General features: G+C 41.6%; 1 protein-coding gene across 3 annotated transcripts in view; it reads left to right on the top strand.

Annotated features, from left to right (window-relative positions):
- Nucleotides 1–18153, top strand: part of stard13b (StAR related lipid transfer domain containing 13b) — a 60601-nt gene that overhangs the window by 28331 nt on the left and 14117 nt on the right. The window contains exon 1 of one of the 3 annotated variants that reach the window (XM_070905185.1): nt 1554–1677. The exons of 1 other annotated variant lie outside the window; for it this stretch is intronic. In XM_070905185.1, coding sequence (XP_070761286.1) covers nt 1554–1677 — 124 coding nt within the window. Of the gene's footprint in view, nt 1–1553; nt 1678–7329; nt 7493–18153 lie in introns of those variants that run through there. One more of the 3 variants, XM_070905184.1, reaches the window with a different exon arrangement.

Here is an 18153-nt window from a genome sequence, read left to right as displayed (position 1 = left end):
TAGTGGTGGTGGTGGGGTGTTGAGTGGTTTGCAGCTTGTGATGCCTTCAGGTGCTCTATGTAGAGTTCCATTTCCTACTTCAAAGCCTTATGTTGGAATTGTTGGAAGTGCTGTTGGTCGAAAAAAAGGGGACTAAATGGACTTGGATTGGAAACTCTGTCTGGTGGTTGTTCTTTTGATCATGTGCCTTGGGGTTGGGCTACGTTGTACTTGTGTAGCAGATTAAAGGGGACATTGACATTGAACATAGCACCCAGACATTGATGTATCCTACATCACAGCATTGTTACGTACAGTATTTTGTTGTTGTTGTTCTTTCAGCTATTTGCAGCTGCTTTCTGAAGGTCACAGGTTATACATAACAAACAATTTTTAGTTGGAAGAACATTCTGGAAATGCTTTTTTAATTTCACAGACATGTGGTTTCAAAGTAACCTTCATCAACAGTATTGCACTTCTGAGATGTACATTTAAATATTCTTTTTACTTTATGTATTTTAATTTAGATACATTTGTTCTCAAATGTTCTTTATATTTTTCCCATTTTTATTGATGGAGGGAGGGTTTTTGTAATTGTTTAAAAGTGCTCTGTTTTTTTCAAAATGAACAAAAGCCAATAAACATAGTGTTAAAAAAAAACGTTCACACAGAGTTGTTTTAACATAGCATATCTACAAACATCCCGTGAGACAAATGATATGGGCCCAAAAATGTTTTTTAAACTTACCAGAACATTGCATGGTTATGAAAACCTGCAAGGAATGTTCTCTTAGTGTTCTTTGGGATAAATCATGATGCAGGAACCATAGGAACTCACATAACCATGACAGAACATTATATAGAGGCCTCTTAGTGATGTTCCTAAAGGTTATGTGAAATATTGCCAAGTTAGAACTTTCATGGAACATTACAAAAATGTATGTTTTTCTGGGTCATAAAATGTGTCACATTTATATATTTATTAAACAAAAGCTGAAATTCAATAGCCTTCATACATATCACTAATACATCATATTTACATGTCATGCAAAATAGCATAATAATAATTATATAATGGCTCAGTTTCACCATCTGTAGTTACCATCAGTCCGCCGAGCTCTCTGTTCCTTCTCTCCAGTCATACTTACCATTTTGTTGGGTGGATCATATGTGCTCAGCTGGCAATCCCCAGATTTCCCGCGGCACTGGAAGGTATCACATCTTTGTCGCGCTCTCGGTGCGTGAATGTCCCTTCACACACACACGCGGACGCGCGTACACACACATCTGGTGTGAAGTGTGAAAGTCTGTCTTGGTGCTTTACCATCACTTTCTTATTTTCACTCGTTTTATTGATTTGCGTTTCTGACCGAGAGGAATATTTTTATTTTTTCCCTCAAAATGTTGACAACAGTGTTTGAAGACCGGGCTCCAAAGTCAGGTTTGCTGCTGCAGTAGAGGAAAAGTTCATAACTGGGAAAAGGAACGGTGATTTTCTGTCGGAGACTTGAACATAACGGGGTTTGTGTGGGACGAAGAGGATTTTGTTATTATGTCCGAGTGGAGGATCTGCGATGACATCTAGAAGAAACTCAGCGAAACTGAAGCTCCGGCGGTCATTCAGCGAGCAGCTGCGGAGCTCCACGTCCAAAGCCTGGGATTTACTCTGGAAGAATGTCAGAGAGCGGAGGCTGGCAGGTCAGTAGCCGCTCCAAGCAGACCCTCGCCGGCTGAGGGAGTGTAGTGGAGGGTGAACCGCTACAGCAAAAACTTATCAACCTGTCTTCGTTTTAATTTTTGGATTGCAGTAATCTGAATGACACCATTCATGAATGGTGCAACAGGTTGTTTGTTTGTTTTTAAATATTATATATATAATTATGTTTCTGATATGATAGACGGTAGTTAGGTGCAGTGCAAAAACACAATTATCCTAAAATGGATAGATATTTAATGTGTGTGGTCCAGTGCATTTAAAAATGTAAATGTTACACTTCAAATTAAACAGGATTGAAGTTGTGCGCTGTTGAGTAGTCCTAGTGAACTATAATCCCACCAATTTTAACACCGTCTGAACATTGTAATCAATGTATAACCCACGGGCCTGCCTGGTAATGCCGCTGAGCGGCGCTGATGGGTAAATTTTGCACTTTGAAACAGAAAGTACATGACAGATGTGTGAGAGCGGATAATATTTGATCATTTTCCCTTTTGATTTGTGGTGTAAAGGTATCCACATACTCATAGAGCACATTAAACATTAAAATGCATTTAAACAAATGTTTTTATCTCTATCTATCTATCTATCTATCTATCTATCTATCTACATAGTTTAACTCTAATTTAATTCATTATTTTATTTAGTACTTTATGGCTTTTAACTTTCCATTGGTTTACTGTTTCTGTAGTATATAGTGTGACAATATTGCAGAGATATTATAGACCATTTAATAGTTTCAAATATAAATATTATATATGGATTACACGTTTATCTCCTTATTGCTCTACCTGCCTGCCAACAAACTTGGACCCAAGCAGTTTCCTAGCAATGTGACTCCAATGAAATGGTCTATTCATATTTGTTTTAACCTCTTAAAAAGCACCTGTCTCTGGCGAGGGCATGACATGTTGTGCTGCCAAGCACTGTCCAGTCACACTGAGTTATTGTTATGAAAGTCAGAAGTCTTGAGAGTGATGTGCCTGAAGAGTGGGAATCGATCATATCTGCAGTAACCCAAGTCTACCACTAAGTGCAGTGAATTGACCACAGCAGCAGCTCTGTCTTCATCAGGAGGAGTTTGAGTGTAGAACGTCAAATAAATAGAGACCAGACCAGGTTTGTTCCCTTTGTTTCACAGGATTCAAAGCTGCTGTTCAATTTTCACATGAGGTCCTTGTATTCTGCACATGAAGTTTGATATATGCTGGGCTCAGCTGTGCAGCCTGCCGAGGCACGTTACTGATGCAGCAGCTGAGTCCTGCATTGTCTGGATATTTGACACATTAATTTTGCATTCTTTTCCATATACAGTGCATATCTCAGTGATGTGTGCCATGCATCTGGCAGTCTCTGCAGTCCTAGTGCTGCTTATGTATACGTTGAACAAGGGGACAAGGGGACGCAGCTGACTGGCTTGACAGATGGATTGAAAGTTATGTGAATATTGTTATGCTTTTATCCCTGCAAGGAAGTTCGCTAGTGTTATTTTTTGCTAGGTGTACTATATTTGCAGTTTTATTGTGCCTCTTTGTAGATTATGTTGATTATGAATATCAGAATCATCAGAATCAGAATCAGAAACATTTTATTGATCCCCGGGGGGAAAAATCACATCAGGTTGTATACAAGGCTGGTATTTGGGGCATACACTCATCTTTCATTTCCAATTTAAAGGGAAATCAGAGGGAGGAACAAAATTTAGGGCAGGTGTTTTAGACCCCTGACAGCTAATTTCTAGCTCATCAGAGATGATCTGGCCAGTCAATAAGGAAATTAATGTGTGTCAAACCACAGATGGTGGCCTATTTACAGCCAAATACTGATGGATGGCAGCTGACTCTGACCTGATAGACTTGTGCATCAGTCCATCAGATAAGAAGTGTGGGGCCATTATACTGTATCTGTGCCCTGCTGCTGTGTTGAAGGTTACTCTGCAATAAGCAAATATTTATAAAGAAATGGTAAATGATCTCACTTATAAAGCACTTTTCAACCTTCACAGTTCCCAAAGCGCTTTACAATTAAATCTCATTCAGCCATTCACTCACACATTCACACACCAATGGTGCTGGTCTGCATCGGGAGCAACTTATGGTTCAGTGTCTTGCTCAAGGACACTTGACACATGACGGGGGCAGCCGGGGATCGAACCCCCAACCCGCTTTAACCAGCTTTTCCTTCTGTGTGACAGTGCTAACCACTGCGCCACCATGCTGCCTATGATGGGTCTCATCTAGGTGTTAATTGGAAAGCAGGAGCTAAATACTGATAAATGTGAGCTGTCATATTCCATGTAGATAAATATATATCAAAAAGCCTTTTTTTAATTAGAGGAGATATGCATGAAATCCCTTTACTCTGTAAGGGTTTGACTTTGAGTTGAGTCAATTACTCAACTCCCACAGATTTATGAAAATACAGGATATTGTGACACTATCTGATAAACATTATTTAATCTTATACTGAAATTTAGGCTGTGGATCAGAAATATCAAAATTTCCCCTAAGTTAATATCCTATTTATTTCCTTTAAAATGTATATTTTTACTCATATTACGTAATCATTTGCAGGTGGTAAGCCTGAATATCGCCTATGTTTTGGGGAAAACCCAGCAACTTCGAAGAGTGCTTGCTACTAAATATGAGATTAAGGTCTAAATAATTATGCATAGAGTGATCCTCACTGTGTTGAGCCACAGATGCAGTGGGTAGAAAGTAGATCACCTACCACCTCATCCACTAGGCCATTATAAGTGGCTTCATATATGCTTCAGGTTACCTCCAGAGCAGCTCAACTGGTCTTTCAGCATTAAAGTGTGATTTACTCTCAGACCTGAGCTCAGAATTCAGACATTTGGTGGCTCATGAGGTGGAAATCTAAAGTCACAGCGGTGCTATTTTTTCTTAAGCCTTAACCACAGGAAACGTAGCCACACCAGAGCCAGAACTGCCCAGTGCAGATTACATGTGTGTGACGCTGAATCAAACCACATCAGAAGAGTGTCTAAACCCACTCAACTGCCTCCTTACTCATCATCTGTGGGGCCCAAGCTTCAACTCCATGATTCAGAATATAAGTTTCCCTCTTGTAATAACACCTGGCTGAGGCTGAGTGATGGAGAGAATGAATGAACATGGACATGCATGAAAAAAAAAATTACAGTTGCAGTTCAATGTGGCTTAATTTGTCATCACACAATAACATTTACTGCCTTTATTGTGATGAACAATAAAATCCACTCTGTCAAGCTGGCCGGCATCTTACAGAGCCTCAATATGTGTTTGCGTGTGTAATGCGAGTCTGGATTCCTGTTGCCATGCTGTATAGAAGCTGAGCTCTGAAACCCAGACGGAGGCGTGTTGGAACAAGTTTGATAAGGGCTAGAGTCACTGTGCCTGACACACAACACTCCCACCAGGGACACGCCACAGCCATTTCTTCATGGCATGCAGCACAAAGTTAAACACAGGGACAGCCAAAGAGAACGCTGGAGATCTGGTAGCTCTTTCACAATGCCCGTGGAGGTATTTGAGTGCAGACAGAGACGAAAACACCATTAATCTCATTCATTATGACGTTGCAAAGCAGTGGCTGATTGATTCCGTAATGCGATACGTATGATGAACTCATGCACTGCAAGTTTCTTCGTCTAGACAGGGAGGGAAGAAGAAAATACAGAAATGGGTTCAGGGAGATCACGCTGTTGCCAACATGCTGCCACTCATTTTTTAGCATCTGACACCTGAAGTGATCCTTCCGCAGTATGAATGAACACAGGTGTTTGTGTGTGTAAAGAAATGAGTCACTGGCCAATGAAATCATGTGAATAGTGTCACACCACCACCTAGTACCTTAAAAAAGCAACAGTCACATATTTAAGTAGCTCCACCTGAGGGTGCGGAAAGGCTCATTAAACCCAAGAGAAGTTTATGAAAATGTGCAGCAGGCTCTGAAGTGTGTTGCTGAATTGTGGTCTTTGTGAGCTTAAGCTAGGGTGGATTTTGCCAGCCAGAGAGTGAAACAGACAGGGCTGTGTTTGACTTGGTTGCTTGCCCATTTGTGCTCTATTCACATGTATGGCGCCATGCTTATACTACACAGGCAAGTCTGTATGCAGAAGCCAGGATGGTCACAAGGAGAGTGGCAGGGGCCCTGACTGGTGCTGGGTGGGTCGGCTTGTGTGGATGTGGACTTTATTTCAGGTGTGAGGAGATTGTTGTTCCATGTTGTAAACTGGCCGATACAACTTTTAAATCTGAGGAGCAATAGTTTTAGTTTTGTCCCAAATTATCTAAATTGCTTTTGCAACCATTCCGCATGTTGCCAGTTGTTTCATTCACGGGGGACTCATTTTTGTTTTTACCAGTAAATGTAAAGACATAGGCTCTCTCCCAAATACAATAATTCTAAGCAGGTTTTAAGTATGTGCCTTTATCCCCCCAAAAAAGGGACAAATTTAATTAAGAGTTGCTGTCAATGGACAGTTTTGTCCCACAATGCAATGCACAAATAAATGGAGGAGCTGCTCAGAGCTGCATAAAATGAAAATAAATTGTGGATAATGGTGAAATGGCACCTGAAAGGTCATGGTTTCAGTTGGATCTTTGAAATAGTTTTTAAATGTTAAATGTTTTCCTCTTCACATGCATTTTACAATGTCTTCAACTCATATAAATATATAAATACATAATGTTAATGAATTCATTTTTTAATCCTTTTTATTTTATTATTATTATTTTTTTTGTTCTTTACAACTGTATTCTAAGTCACAGCTTGATTGACATCTCTTCTTGTTTATATAAAATGGAAAAGCACATTGCCTTCTGGTATAATAACTGTAGTAGGGACCTGGGACACAGTGTCAGAAGAGGCTTCAGTTCCCGTCCCTGAACAGCCATCAGAACTGAACAGACGACATTCTGGATCCTGATCTTTCTTCTTTCTTTGTGTTGGGTAAAGGGGATCTAGGTCACTCATATGTATTCAAGCTAAAATGTCTTTTTCCCCTGAGGAGCTGACACTTTGAGGAGACCTGCTGAGAGGCCTTCCTGTGGCTGGAACTAGGGGTTATGTGATGGGGGTGGGGGAGCAGAAATTAGCATTCTCCAACCAAGAAAACAACTTCTCCTTCTCTCTCCTCTGTAGTTTTCTCTAAAATGGCACAGACTCACTCTCGCCCAGTAAACTTGGCACCTGTGTGACCAGCAACAGCAGAAGAGTTGTTCTAGTGCAGGGCGGGTCCAAAACCACTATTTTTGTAAGCCCTCCCACACCCCTCTTTCTTCCACTCCTGCTCTCCTTAGTCAGTTCATAGGCATTCCAATGGTATTTATATTTCCCTCCAGAGCAGGGGGAAGTTGACAAGCGTTCACACAGACATTGGATTCAGCTCAACAAGGTGGGCAGTACTCCCACTGCTCCCTTGCCATTGGCCTCCCTGTGGTCACATGACTTGCAGAGATAGACTGAAGTGTTGGCACTCCTCCCCCTTGGCTCTGCTCTGCTGTCCCTCTCTGCTCACTTAAGGCTTTTTGCGCCTGTATGTGAAGTTTTCTGCAGTGGTTTTCTGTTTTCTGAGAGTGTGTATCGGCCTGTGGTCAGGGGCTTATTCGGGGTACAGCGTTTCAGTTATGTTTCGGGAACTCCCGGAGTCCGCAGGCAGCGAGTGTCTTGGGAGTATGACCCCAGAGACTCAGGATATCTACCTGAGAATGGACCATCACTGCAGACGCTCTGGGTACAGGCTGGGCAGGATCATTGCCAGGCAGCAGCTTCTCAAGAAGATCGCTGGAGGTAGGAGAGGTGTTTGGATAGAAGTGACAGTTCAGACTGTTGGTCTTTTGGTTGGATATCAGCCCTGTTTTTTTTTTAGCTTTGGCTGAAGAGCCATCTGTTAGGTATTCTGTTTAAATGAATCCTTCTTTGTTATACCTCCAGGGATGGTAGGAGTATCAGCTGGTAGTCTTAACATGAAGGGAATCAGACATGACACACTTGTATGAATATGAGCGTATGATTGCAGGGTAACCTGGTGGCAAGTGAGCAATGACATTGTTGTGTTTGTTTGGGATCAGCTGATTGCCTTTGTCAAATGTCACTTCATATCTCAGGCTTTTTACCTAGTTCATTTGTTTAAGTTACAGATAAAGGTGGAATTCAATAGAAATAAACTTTGGAAGACAAATAGAGTGGTAAGAAAGTGTTTTTGTGTTTTTATGTGTGTGTTGCCGCCGACAAAGCAGAACTTGACATTCAGCCAGGTAGTCAAGGGTGCAGTGGTAAATAATCAGTATTGACTGACAGTAACGAACACTGATAGGTGATAAGCCATAGGATCTGTTATGTAACAAGAGGTAAGCCCACAGCGTAAACAAGAGATATCAATGAATGTCTGGCCTGACAGTTTTACAAGCCCTCAGCTCATTTGTGGACTGTTGTATGAAGCCAGGAGAGCACTAGTGCTGTGTTCTTTTACCACAACAGGACCTGACCTCCCATTCATCTGTCTCGGAGGCCTGTAACCTCTTGCCTTTGCATTTACCTGGGGATTTAAGGTCAGTCCCGGGAGGGGGCAGGGCAGCATAACAATAGAGGACAAAGCGCTACCACTCCTGCTCCCTCCTGCAGGTTTGAGCGCTGGATCAAAGGGTGTCTGCATTTCATAACAGAAGAAACTTCATCAGTAAGACACTTCAGCTGTCAGATGGCAACACACAGCATAGTTCTCCTTCCAGTCACACTAACGAGAGCATGAGTCAGATAATGCAGCCTCTTGTGTGGGCAAGACTTCCTGTACCACCACAGAGGACTGAGGTAGCGCATGATGCTCGTTTTGTGATTATGACGATGTGATACACACACTGTTGGACTGATGTGTGAAGATGTCCTGGAGCTGTGTGTACGTACGCTTGTTTTAGGGAGGAAATCTCCATGATCTGATGTTTCCCGGCGTGTGCAGTCATGTAACCAGGCATGTGTTTTCAGATTACAGATGTCTGGTTTGACAGCAAACCAACAATTTAAGTCATCTGTAACAAGGACTGAAAATATGTACATGTTTGAAGTGGGCTTTAGGATTATTTTATCGAAGTTGAATCATTTAAACTGCTTTTAACTTGCATGTTTATTGTCAGGTGTGACGTTTTAAATACTTGCTAATATAATGTGCTTTAATTTCACTGCAGTCTGGGTGAATATTGTGATTCATATGACTGTTTCATTGCACAGTGTAGCATTGTCTGTGTGGTTTTAAACTGCTTTCAAAGTGACCAAAGATAATATTAGGCTCTGATAATTGTTTCTCCTCAATATAATATATCTGTCTTGATTGTTAATATTCCACCAAATGATCATCATCTGCCATAAGAAACTTTCAACTGTATCAGCTAAATATTTGTATTAGAAATAACAACATAAAATTGCTGAAAATGTAGAAAAGTTAAATGTGCTGAGGTGTATTGCGTTCAGCCGATGTGTCAAAATTTTAGAAATGTACCTACATGAACTAACAAAAAAATGAAGGCTTTAGACCACAGTACATGTTAACTTTCCAGTGACTTAATCCCACATAATATTAAGATGTTTGTTAAAGAAAATGAATACAAACTTCACTAATGTTCCTTACACATGGTGGATAATGCAATTATTCCCAAGGTGTCTGTTCCTAAGAGGATAAAAGACTAAAACAAGATAACTGTGAGACACTTCATGTGTTTCACATCTGTTTTCATTGGCTGCTTTGCCAATGCTTTGATTATGCCTAATTATGGTAATTGTAGTTTTTTTTAATCTGACTTGCCACAAATGCCTTCATTGGGCAATTTTCTTGCAGTGTGGCAGTTTTTCTTAATTTTCCTCAGGAGAGCAGCATTTTTCCGCCTATATAAATCTTATTTCCTTTCATACCTCATGTCTCACCTTGCTTGGTGCTTATCAGCTTGAAATGCAAGACATAACAGCGAGGTCATATTTTAAGGCACTGACTGCAGTGTTCAGAGCCACGGGATTGATCTCCATGTGTTGCAGTGGCTCCTGCATTCCAGCTGGCCTGCCCTGTTGACATAGCAGGTTGAAAGTGAGTGGGGGCCATGGCGATGTTACTCATGTATTGTTTCACCCCAAATTCCAGGGAAGCCTGTGGGGTCTTAGTCATGTTTCCGATTTGATGGCATTTCAAAGCCACCAGAGCTATGTGTGTGGGTTCTCGTTCAGTCTGCTATGATTAGCTTCTGACAAAGTACCGGCACGCACTGAAGACACACTATTGTCCAACAATTCTGACCAGTATGTCTCATCGGCTCGGGGAGTCGACGGATATAAATGCCCAGCTGTGTGAAGTAAGATGGAAAGAAACAGGCATTCGAGTGCTGCGCTGTGGGATTGTTGTGCAAAGGGAAAGGGCCTGTTTTCATTGGAGGAATGTGTCTCCTTTCCTGAAAATACTCCTCCAATTCTAGTGGAGTATTCCATACTTCATCACACTACTGTGTTTCTGCAGCTTTCTGCTTTGTCTGCCTCAATCCCTCCCTGGGTATGGAATTTATGGAAAATCAGGAAATGTTGCGATGTATGGAGGTGTGTTTTATACATGATGATTCAATGGGGATTTCAGCAAATGTCAGAATATGAATTAATCAGCTCATAGTAATATGCCCACATATAGTTTAGAAATCACATATTTATTGCACTAGATGATGGTTGACTGTTTTCTTTGTGCGTCAAGCTGCAAACTGCAGTGAAAATCATTCACAGACCATTTTTAGGCTGTGGAAGTGTTTCTGTTTAGCCTCGTCAAAGTCCTGGAAACTTCATCTGGGCTTTGGTGGAAACCCCGAGCAGCTGAATGCTACACCGTGACTAAAAGCTTGCTCGCTGACTGTGGCTGTTTGGTTTTTTTTATCTCATTGAGGAACTGTTCTGTTTCGGACAAGTAGCTCTGTCCTGTGTGACCCTGCCGTGGCCCTTCTTCATGGCTTATTGACCTCGGTGCAGCCAGCGGGCTCCGATCTCTGCTCTGGAAAGGCCATTAGTACATCCTGCCATGGTTGAAGATGTTGTGCGTCTCTTGTCAAATGACACAAGTTATTGTGTGGCAGCTGTATGCTTGTCATGAATCTGTCTGAGTCCTGGAGTTACAAAGTGAACCTTTTATTTGGCTGTCATTGCTGAACGGCTTGTGTCTTCCAGGTAAACTTGCTATCTGCCGCATTTGTTCTCCTGCTGGCATGTATTAGTGTTTGTACTGTTCATGCACAGTGCTGTCTTACATTGCTGTTTGCTTAGTACTACAGTACATAATGTACACATAATGTATTTTTTACTGTATTCAACTGCATGTTACTGACAATGTTTGTCATATTAACACTAACTGCCTTATATCATGGTTAAGAGAACTTTAATGACAACGTTTTAATCTTCTGCAAAGTTTAAATCCACTTTATCAACAGAGAAAACCTACTTAGGGAGAAGCAAAAGGTTTCTGAGCAGGATAATTGTGTGTAACACTTACACACTTGTAAATTCTTAGCATAGAGAGGACAGGAACACTTCAGCTTGTTAAGAGGACAAACTCTACCCTTCTTCCTCTGACTAGTAGATGGATAATTGTTAGAAACCAGGTCTGAAAAGGGGTTTGTATTGTTCTGTCTTTTCTTTTCAAGTTGTAACGGTAAAAAGGCTCTACAAGGTGAGGAATCTAGCTAGACTCTGTCCTCTCCCACTCAAGACTCCTCTCTCAAAAGCACTGAATTATTCATCAATGGTCTGCTCCAACATGTGGCATGTTAGATCATCTGTGTGTGAAACAAATATTACTGCTCCTTCATTCAAATGGAGGTTTGATGGTAAGTGAAGATGTAGCCTTATGCATTGTTTACTTAGTACACATGAACCCAGTTTATCTTTTATTCATGAACCTCTCTGTTGTAGATGTGATTGTTATGCAGATTTTGTTTTCTACCTTCAGAGGGCAGTAAATAATACTGTCAGGGAGCGAAAAGACAATGTGATTAGCCTGTCGTTTATCTCTAGCATCACCATCATCACACTTCAACTAATGAAATCTATGGCTTGTACTCTTGTTTTTCTTCTTATATTATATGATGATTTTGTTGAACAGGTACAAAATATGTATTAAAGGGATACAGAATAATGTCACATGAGGGTGTAAGGGCTACATTATGGCTCAGTCATTGTGTGTCCCATACTACATACTAATTTTAATTAAGTTTGAGTATATAGTATGTTTACACTGGAAAAGATACTTTAGTGGGTAATATGGATTTTGGACATGCAGAAGTTATCATGTTCTCCTTGTGTAATTGCCGTGTGTGTGTGTGTGTGTGGGGATATGTGAATGTTAGTTAGTTTTATGGTAGACTACCGACCTGTCCAGGGTTTTCTTTGTCTTAAGTAGCAACATACCGATCCAACTTTCTCTTAAAGTTATTTCTGAAATGCTTGACAATGCCTGTTTTGTAATACATTATATAATAGTAAGAAGTTGTTTTGGTATTTTTTCATATCTCCCAACCCTGCTTTGCTGAGCAGGCAAACAAAACATAAGATATCTGGTTAAATCCAAATGACACAATACCAAGAAAAACAAACTTAAAAAAAAGCTTAACAGTTTATTTCAGATACATCCCCATATAAATAGATAACTATATCACAGATCAGCTTGCCTACAGCTCTGTACCTCCCACAAAAAAACAGCTGCTCTTTCTGACGCCAAAATGTACCAACAGTTGGTTGGTAGCCGCCCTGCTGATAAAGAATGAGTGAATGCTTCAAGAAAGAACAGCTTTTATGTAGATTCCCACTTTTTGCCTGTCGGTGGCAGGCTGAGCTCATATCCTTCCTGTGAATCTTTTTCCTGTGCATGAATCAGAATTTCTACTCAGTCAGAGAACCTGACAGCTGCCACATGTGCCAGGTAATCATTTACTTAGAGGAGCAATACCTTTCAAAAATACCTCAGCTGCACATTGTAACAGGAACAAAAAGTCATACATTAACAGAGCTGTGATGGAAAACTTCTCCTGTTCTCAGGTCTTTTACATTCCACAGATTAGAAAATGCTAATTCACTGAAAAAAGCCTCATTAACCTACATCCAGCAAACAGTATACTAAATATGTTCTGTAAGATAATCACTTCTTTTTATCGTCTTATGTTTTACATAAAGGATCCACATCTGCTTATCTAAAGAAAATATGTTTTGTATAAATATCAAAAGACAGTATACATCCAAATTGATTTGTATTGATTAGATAACTGCTATTTCATGCTTCACTTAAGCTCATTATATTCTTGAGATAGTGGAAATGCCTCTCATATATTGGACAGTCTATATTTATCTTATAGTATATTTTCCCGTCATCTGCATGTCAAGCATGCCAGAGTTCAGCACTTGGCTTCCCTCCTGTGGTAGAAATGTACATTACATGTCATTAGCTGGAAAAACTGACAGGGGCACAAAGGCAGCATGCATCCAGACCTCAGACATTCAGCCGCTGTCTCTTCACTTTATAGGCCTTTCAGCCAGGGAGTGACTGAGTCATTGATGGCCACGCTTGCACGTATGACAAATAGTCCTACATTTTCTATTAGTGCTGTGTGTGTATATGTGAGGGAGAGACTCTGTGAACGCTCTGATAAAGCAGAACAATCACAGCCCTTTCAGTGGGTAGCGTTCTTGATAAGCCACGCCGCACCTCATCATACACACCACCACATGCTGACGGTATCATCATCTCTGCTGCGACTCACAAGTCTGTTGCATGAGTGCTGCGAGGCTCCTGAGGCAGTCTTGTGGCCGTTCACTTTGATGTCGTTAATTAGGACCAGCATCCCTAGGGATGGCTCCATGCTTTTATTGTGGAGGTCCTGAGAGGGCTTTCTCACGGTAGGGGCCCTTGTTCTGACATTGGCCCCCTCTCTACCCTCTGACTCTTAGAGGCCATTCTCAGAGAAGGAGGGAACCCCACGTTGTCCCCTCTGGGATCCAGTCCAAATGAGAGGGAGGTGGACCTAATGGAGCTCTGCAGGATTCGACTTCAGAGGAGTTTCTTCTGGATGTTTTTCTTCTCCTCTTTTACCCGTATCCTGTACTTTACAGAGCTGTGGTCACACATGAGACATCATTTGTTAGTTTACAGTGTTTTCGTACTTATTAGCATCTGCTTAACTTAAAAGGTCTTTCATCTTGAGACATTTGATTTGTGCGGGTGCCAGAACTTACAGAACATGTGTTGATAACTTTCCACTCAGTCTTTTTCCATGTTTGAGATTTTGGGTCAGCTGGCTGACTGCTTGTCAGTAATTCATAGTCATCCCCCTTTATTTGTGTTATACGGCGCTCTTGGAAAACCAAATGACAGTGTTTATATAGGCTATCAAAGGGAAGGAAGAATTACAGCCACACAACCTTATATTATGAGTGGGAAAACAGCATGACATGGCAAGGCATGCAGCCTACTGTGCTTTACATAAAGCAAGACATGTATGGACTTCCAATCAGGACGCACACAAACACACACTACGAGGAACTTGTGGTATATGACCTAACTACAGGACCACATGGGACACTGTAGGGGCTAACAGTTACGGAGCTGGCATAAGGGAGAAGGAGAGAATTAGAAAGACAACTGAAAAAGCTCAGCTCAGTCTTGCTGAGAGAGAGGGAGGAGAAAGAAAAGCAGAGAGAATGAGGGAGGAGAAATAGGGAAGTGGAAAGCTTCAAGAGGATGTTAGTGGACAGAAAACGCACAATACCTCTCCTGATCTGTTACATCAGGGTATCTTACTGTTTCCTGGGAAGATTTGTCATGCTATTATTCATTTTGAGGAGCTCTCTTTAATAAAATAAAAATATTTTGGAATGAGGACCAAAAATAACATAGAGATAAGAATGGCTATTTGGCCAAAAGCACCATTTCTGAGAGAAGAAAACTGGTGAATATCATCATTGATAGCTAGCCCTTTGATGTGTATTATCACTGAGCAGCCTGCATTATGAACTGTGTTACTTATTTATCTGTGGATGGAGTGAATAACTTCAACTGAACAACTATCATAATGATTACTCTGCAAAGATCAACACTGGGTTGAAGAAAAAGTCCAGGGTTTCGGGGAAGTACGCCTGGATGAAATGAAAAAGGAAATCTCCAAAAAGCCAAAGTTGATGTTTTTATCACCAAAGAAAGCAAATCTTTCATAAAGGCCTCCAAGATGCCAAAACACTTGAACATGCGTGGGAACATGGCTGCAGTCCAGTGTCTGGAAGTGTTTAGCTTGTGCATCGTGCCTTGGAAGTCACTGCAGTATGTATTTTACAGAAAGCTCTACTGATTGATTTCTGTTCTGTTGCTGGCAGTAAAGCGGAGGTACTTGGGGATCTGGAAATTGCTGAGGTGTCTCCTCCTTCCTCGAGATTTAGGGTCAGAGGTCCCTTTTCTAGTAAAGGACACTTTTCTTGAAGTGTCTGCTGGAAGTCATGTGCCAAAGTATCGCGCAGTGTGACCAAAGGGGAAGAAGGAGAACACCTGTCTGTGAAGCTGCAGTACACTCAACACTTCCCTCGCTTTTTGCTGTTTGCTAAACGACCCTCTGGAAATCAACATGTGGTTGTTAGAACATTTTCACAAAACTGAGTGAATGTGAGACACTGTAGCGAGTTGGATGAAAACACTGCAGCGCTAACGGTTTGAACTTTGATCCAGTGGGCTATCATTTTGCAGTTTGGGTCCGGGATAATTTGTTAATTCTTCACTGACAGGCTATTTGTGGTAGGATAAGGTAGTGACTCTCCCAAAAAAGTAATCTTTCCCATTTCTCTCCCAGGCTGTAGTGTGGTGACTTGGAACACATATAATGTGTGCTTTTGGAAACAACTTGAAGTGATTTTCCAAAAATGTTTACAAGATCATGCTGACCCCGCTAACTGTATAATCCTCCTTCAAGCAGTGATCCATCTTGACTTTGTGTTCTCAGGCAGGACTGTGTGAAAGAAATGAATCAGCTTTGGCTTTTGTTATTTGTTACTGCTGGTAACCAACACTGCACAGGAATCAGATAATGTGAATGAACGTCTAGGTATTTTAATGTTGTCACTGTGCATTGTATTGCCATTAGTATCATGTAAATGCAGCGGAAGCTCTGACTGGTGTTTCCAGAGAGAGACAAAAAGAGAGACAGACAGAGAACGAGAGAGAGAGAGTTGATGGGTTGTTACCCCTGAAGATGAAAGAACCTTCTCTCTGGGTGTCCTTCAGAGGTGAAGGAGAGTGTTACCACAGCTGTGCCACCCTTGTTTAAATTCAATACAGGACCTCAAGAGAAAAACAAAGCTCGGATGACTTTTGACCCAGCAGGCTTTGGCAATGGTCAACAACAGCAGCTCCCTAGCTCACATAGTCATGTTATTTACTCTCAGAATCAATAAGCTCTTGCTGTGAGTGTATGTGTCTGCTGTGATGTGAAAGGTGGACCTCAGTCTTCTTATACCCAACTGTGTTTATGCTTAAAACAGTATGTATCTGGTATTTGTCTTTTAGCAAAGAAGAAAAAGATTTGAATTTAATTGAATGATGATGATATGTGCCTTATTTAAAAGGCTGATCTATAATGTGTGAAGTGGCTCTTAAATGAATCGTGGACCTACGCAGGTTCAGACTGCTAATGCCTCCTTGGCACTGGCTTTTCCTGGGCTGGCACTGTGTTTGTCCTCAAGTCCCCGTCCTCCAGTAGGCATTGATGTCTGCTTTGTATATCCACTCGTTACTGGAGACCTGTGGTCCACTGAGTGGAACTCTCCGCGGGTCACTTTGGACCACAGGGCAAAAGCAGACCCAGGATTTGCTAGCTCATTTGTGTTTGAGAAAATTTTGCTTTGTTGTCTTAGCAACGCAGCCTAGAGCTGATCATTTTAAACCTGCATCCCATGTCGACTGCGGGATAACAGGACCCCTCTGTGCCCCACAGGATCAAATGAGGGGGCTGGAAGTCCGTGGGTGATTTAACACCGGCTCTCTGTAATTACTGGGCCTGCGGAGCCAGCCAGCTCATGTGCCAATCACTGCATCAAGAATCAAGTCACATCCACAAAGGCACTGTGTTGTTACTCACCTTTGTAGACAGATAATCCCTTAGATTGGGCCATTGTCCTTTGTCTCAACACCGTACCGGTTTGTAGGTGATGAGAATGCTGTGAAGGCGTGTTGTGATATGAGCGAGAGGCACCTCCTGTTACGCTGATGATTGTGGCATATTGTGCCGAGGATGTTGGAGTCTGAGGGACATGTCGAGCTTTGTTAATTAAAACCTACTCTTGAAAATAGGCAGGCTTTGTTCCCACGACATTAGGTGAATTACATGGGGCACTGCAGTATTAATCCACCTTTTCAGCATTCCCCTTCAGAGGACCTGAACTCTTACAAATAGAAAACAGATCTCCTGCACCTCCATGTATCAACAACCACGTTGCTTCTTGGTCATCACCTCTATCTTTTTCCGTTCATTTATTTGTGCTTCCTGTTTGCTCCTCTATGCACTATTATAAACAATGAGACAGAAGGAAATGTTAGGCTATTTTGGGCATGAGACATCAGATGTTGTGGTTTTTGGGGCAGACTGCAGGAGGGGGCAGTGTGTTTCCCCTGGCTGTCTGTCTAGCCTTACTTTTACAGTAAAAGGCTGACTGCTCACTGTGAGTGGGTGTCTGTATGCAATTAGCATCATAAAGGAGAAGAGAGGCCTCTCCTCCATGTCTCCCAGCGTGACGACACCTCTCTGCCAGCCAGCCCATCAGTGGAATCTTTTTTTTCCATATTGCTGGCTCGCTCTGTCTTTCTCCAGGTGTTTTTGATACAGACGATCTCAGTGCTCAGTTACAGTCTGTGTGTTTTTTGACTGATATATTTGGCTGGCTTGTCTGGCTGATTCATTCAGTGGTCTCTGCAGCGGTGCAGTGTGGGGGAGGAATGGGCAGACACATTTGTAGGGGTCTACTCAGTTAGTACTTATAAATTTGAACAGTTTGTTTTAGAGTGCTTTTAAAGCTGTGATATTTGCTGAGTGTATTTATTGTTAAATGGTTTGTTAAGGTGACTAAAGTAGACTGCCTACGTCATTCTGTCAGTGCTTGCAGCTCTGTACCCAGTTGCGGCCCCAGTAGGTCAGAAGAGTTGTGTTTTACAAGAGGAAATGGCAAAAACGTCACAAAGCACAGTAGAGGCAGGCTGCATATGGAATTCTACTTACGCTGTAGGAAATTATGGATGGATGTGATGTCCTTATGTAATCATAGTGCCATGGTAAACCCCAGTAATTGAAAGTGCTACCACAAATTTAATAGATTTTCCCTTGTACATCATAGTTTTGTGTGATCTCAGCTTTGATAATATAGTGTAAAATTGGGCTGTTAAATATATACAGTTGGGAAAACCTGACAGCAGG

This window comes from Enoplosus armatus, chromosome 5 (assembly GCF_043641665.1).
Source record: "Enoplosus armatus isolate fEnoArm2 chromosome 5, fEnoArm2.hap1, whole genome shotgun sequence".
NCBI classification, from domain to species: domain Eukaryota; kingdom Metazoa; phylum Chordata; class Actinopteri; order Centrarchiformes; family Enoplosidae; genus Enoplosus; species Enoplosus armatus.
This window is presented reverse-complemented; position numbering and strand designations above follow the sequence as displayed.